The 4,194-nt window shown below is 46.6% G+C and overlaps 1 protein-coding gene across 2 annotated transcripts in view; it reads right to left on the reverse strand.

Annotated features, from left to right (window-relative positions):
• The window catches only part of MIA (melanoma inhibitory activity), a 2,811-nt gene extending 814 nt beyond the window's left edge, over positions 1-1,997 (reverse strand). The window contains exons 1-2 of one of the 2 annotated variants that reach the window (XM_023508233.1): positions 981-1,997; positions 748-881 (exon numbers count right to left, since the gene is read on the reverse strand). In XM_023508233.1, the coding sequence (XP_023364001.1) occupies positions 748-881; positions 981-1,110 (264 nt within the window). In that variant the 5' untranslated portion in view covers positions 1,111-1,997. Of the gene's footprint in view, positions 1-747 lie in introns of both variants that reach the window. The other variant, XM_023508232.1, reaches the window with a different exon arrangement.
• Positions 1,998-4,194: the final 2,197 nt, after the last annotated feature.

Here is a 4,194-nt window from a genome sequence, read left to right on the forward strand (position 1 = left end):
GTGGCTGGCGCCTTAGCCGGTTGAGCTATAGGCGCCGAGCCTGCACCATTTCTTATTGATCTCCACAGAGCTGGCTCCATCCTTGTCATTCGAGTCTCAGCTTAAATATCCCCTGCTCAAAAACCCTTCCTGACCAGCAGATATAAAGTAGCCCCCCAATCACTCCTTTATTCTCACAGCAGCACATATTTGCTTTTTTTTTTTTAATTTTAGACACAGTCTCAATCTGTCACCCTGCATAGAGTGTCATGGGATCATAGTTCTCAGCAACCTCAAACTCTTGGGCTCAAGTGATCCTCTTGCCTCAGCCTTCTGAGTAGCTGGGACTATAGACACCCACCTTAATCACAGCCAATTTTTCTTTCTCTTTTTTTTAACTAGAGGTGAGATCTTGAACTCCTGAGCTCAAGCAATCCACCTGCCTCAGCCTCCCAGAGTGCTAGGATTACAGGCATGAGCTCCTGCACCCAGCAATTTGCTAATATTTTTGATGCCTTGCTTATTGCTTGTTTCTATTAGAATAAAAGGGATTGTTTGTTATTCTATCTTCAGGGTCTAAAACAGAACTTGGGACTACAGTAGGTACCCTAAAATTGCTAAACAAAGGGAAAATAAAGCAGGTCACAATAATCCCCCCCATTAACTCCTCTATTTCATTTCACCCTCTTAAATTTCCCCTTCATGTGGAAAACGATTTTGCTCCCACTCCAGCCCTGTTCTTTCCTCTTTTGTTCTCCCGAGACTCACACTGCCTCCCCAGAAGAGTCGCCCACGGCCCTTCAGCTTGGAGAAGACATATACAACTTGGCCCCTGTGTATGGTCAGGAAACGGCAGTCAGGGGCTATGTAGTCCTGAAGGGCCACAGCCATGGAGATGGGGTCTAGGGAAAGAATAGAAGGGAATAACAGCACACATACCCCACAACACACACAAACACACCAACAACCCAAGCCCCCAATTCTCCCCTCCCCACTCTTACGGCTGCATTCCTCATCAGCACACAGCTTCCGGTCAGCCAGCTTGGGCATGGGGTGGCCCCCGTCACAAGGCTCTGGGAAGGCAGACAGCAAGACAATGACTCCAAGGAACACTGGGGACCAAGCCATCATGGACTATGAGCAAGAGAGTGACTAGGGGGAGAATGGAGACTCCGATTTCCTTCTGCCCTCACCCCCTCCAGAGCACAAGGAAACTTGTGTTCTCAGCTCTGTCTCCGCCCTAAACCAGTCCCAAATTTTGCCCACCTGGAGGCTGCTACCCAGCCAGAACCATTCCAAGGACAGGGTGTGGGCTGCCAGCCCAAGGAAATGCCCAGATAAGGCCCAAAGCAGCCCAGACTGCTCCAAGTGACAGCTCCCCCCTTAACAATCAGAGAGACCCAGCCCTCTACGTTGAGATATTCAATTCCATCTTCTCTTGAGTCGGCTTAGGTACCTGGGCTCCTCTACTGTCCCCTACAGGGACAGAACCAAAGACGCCTGTAGAGAAAACCATCTTGGAATTTCCTGTGCTGAGACAGAACAAGGCAGCCCATTGATTACCAGGAACAACCTCACCTCAGACTACTGAGTGAATATTGTACAAGGGGCCTTGGGCTAGGCAATGTCCCACCATGTTCACTTCCTGCTCACCAGCCATTTCCTAACTGGGTGACATGGGCTAAGCTATTTCTCTTCTCAGGCCCTTACCTCCTTTCTATGTAAAATGAGGATAAAAATAACCTCCAAAAAAAGCCATTCACCAAGTATACTTAAATTCATATGGCCAATCTGTGTCACGTCTGGAGGGGCTGTTATAACCCCATTTTACATGACAGTGGAAAGGTACAGAGTTAGGAACTCCTCTAAGGCTACACAGCCAGTAAGTGGAGGGATTGAGACTTATCTTTTCCAGGCCCACACACATCATGTGCTACCTCACTTCACAGGAATCTGGTAAGAATTAAATATATCCAGCAGATTGACAGGGCATGTAGAGTACAAGTTGCATAGGCTAGAATGACATGGCCTCAGCCTAGCTAACTGCCACCTCAAACTCCTGTGCTCATGGCTTGACACCTATAGTTCAAAGGTTAGGGCACCCACATGCACTAGAGCTGTGGGTTCGAACCCAGCCAAGGCCTGCTAAACAATGACAACAACAAAAAAACAGCTGGGCTGGGCAGCACCTGTGACTCAATGAGTAAGGCACCGGCCCCATATACCGAGGGTGGCAGGTTCAAAACTGGCCCCGGCCAAAATTGCAAAAAAAATAATAGCTGGGTGTTGTGGTGGGTGCCTGTAGTCCCAGCTACTTGGGAGGCTGAGGCAAGACAGTCACTTAAGCCCAGCATTTGAGGTTGCTGTGAGCTGTGAAGGCATACCACTCTACCGGGGTGACATAGTAAGACTCTGGCTCAGAAAAACAAAACAAAACAAAACAAAACAAAACTCCTGTGCTCAAGGGATCATCCTGCCTCAGCCTCCCAAGTAGTTGGGACTATGGGCACTGCCACAATGCCTGGCAATTTTTTTTTTTTTAATATATATACTAGAGATGGGGTCTGGCTCTTGCTCAGACTGGTCTCCTAACCCCTAAGCTCAAGAGATCCACCCACCTTGGCCTACCAGGGTACTAGGATTATAGACATGAGCCACCTCACCCTGATAGAACTTTCCCATTTTAACCTTTTAAATCACTGGTTTTCACCAGTTTGCACTAGTTTTAGCCAGTAATATCCAGTTTGACTGGTCTTGGCCAGTCATGGCTGGTTTCACCTCAATTTAACCAATTTAGACCAGTTTGGACTGATCTCAGCTGGTTATGATTGGTTTTGTCTAAATGACTGGTTTCAGTCAGTCCTGACCAATTTCAACTGGATTTGACCAGTTTACACCAGCTTGGACTGATTTAGGCCAGTTATGGCCAATTTAAACTAGTTTCAGCCATTCATGACTGGTTTTGACTGGCTTAATCTGGATTTGGACAGATTAGACCAGCTGAAACTAGGCCCTGATCCAGGCCCTTAACAGTCATCAAGGAAAGGACAGCCTTTGGTAGGGAAGACAACCAGTGAACAAAGACCAGGTATAAGAGTATGCAAAGTATCTGGATACTTAGGAGAATGCAATCAATCATCAGCCCCTCATATTATCAATGAAGCCACAAAATGGTAGAAGTAACTTCATTTCCCAAAGCCCAATGCATTTATCTATTGCTGCATAATTAATTACTCCAAAACAACAGTAGCTTAAAACCAACATTTATTATCACTGTTTCAGTGTGTCAGAAATGTGAGACGGTTTAGTTGCAAGTCTTCAGTGCTAGGTCTGGCTGCAATCAACTTGTTAGCCAGGGCTACGGTTTCATCTGAAGGATGGAGTAGGGGAGAAACCACTTCCAAACTCAGTCAGCTGTTGGAAGGATTCAGTTCCTTGTGGAAACTAGACTGAAAGCCTCTGTCCTCACTAGCTGTTTCCCTCAGTTCCTTGCCACCTGAATCTCTCCAGACAGCTCACACAGCAGTTAGTTTCCCCCAAAGCAAGTCAGCTGGAGGCAGTCTTAGTAATTTTTTTTTTTTTTTAAACAGAGCCTCACTACTGTGTTTCCCCCAAAATAAGATCTACCCAAAAAGTAAGCCCTAGCAGGGCAGGAATTCTATGTATTTGTTAAATATAAGCCCTACCCTAATAATAAGACCTAGCGTATCTGCATAGCCACGCCATGCATTTCAGCACGTACAGGAAGATATCCCCTGAAAATAAGCCCTAGTGTGTCTTCTTGAGAAAAAATAAAAATTAAGACAAGTGTCTTATTTTGGGGGAAACACAGTATGTTGCCCTCAGTAGAGTGCTGTGGTGTCACAGCTCATAGCAACCTCAAACTCTTGGGCTTAAGCGATTCTCTAGCCTCAGCCTCCCAATAGCTGGGACTATAGGCACCTGCCACAACACCCAGCTATTTGTTGTTGTTGTCATTGTTTACCAGGCCAAGGCTGGGTTCAAACCCACCAGCCTGGGTGTATGTGGCCGGCACCGTAACCAGTGTGCTACAGGCACTAAGCCTGTAATTTTTTTTGAGACAGTGTCTCTCTTTGTCACCCTTGGTAGAGTGTCGTGGTATCACAGCTCACAGCAACCTCAAAACCTAGAGCTCAAGTGATTTTTTTTTTTTTTGGCAGTTTTTGGCCATGGCTGGGTTTGAACCCACCACCT

Source organism: Otolemur garnettii, unplaced genomic scaffold (genome assembly GCF_000181295.1).
Source record: "Otolemur garnettii isolate 467f Iridium unplaced genomic scaffold, OtoGar3 scaffold00233, whole genome shotgun sequence".
Lineage (NCBI taxonomy): Eukaryota > Metazoa > Chordata > Mammalia > Primates > Galagidae > Otolemur > Otolemur garnettii.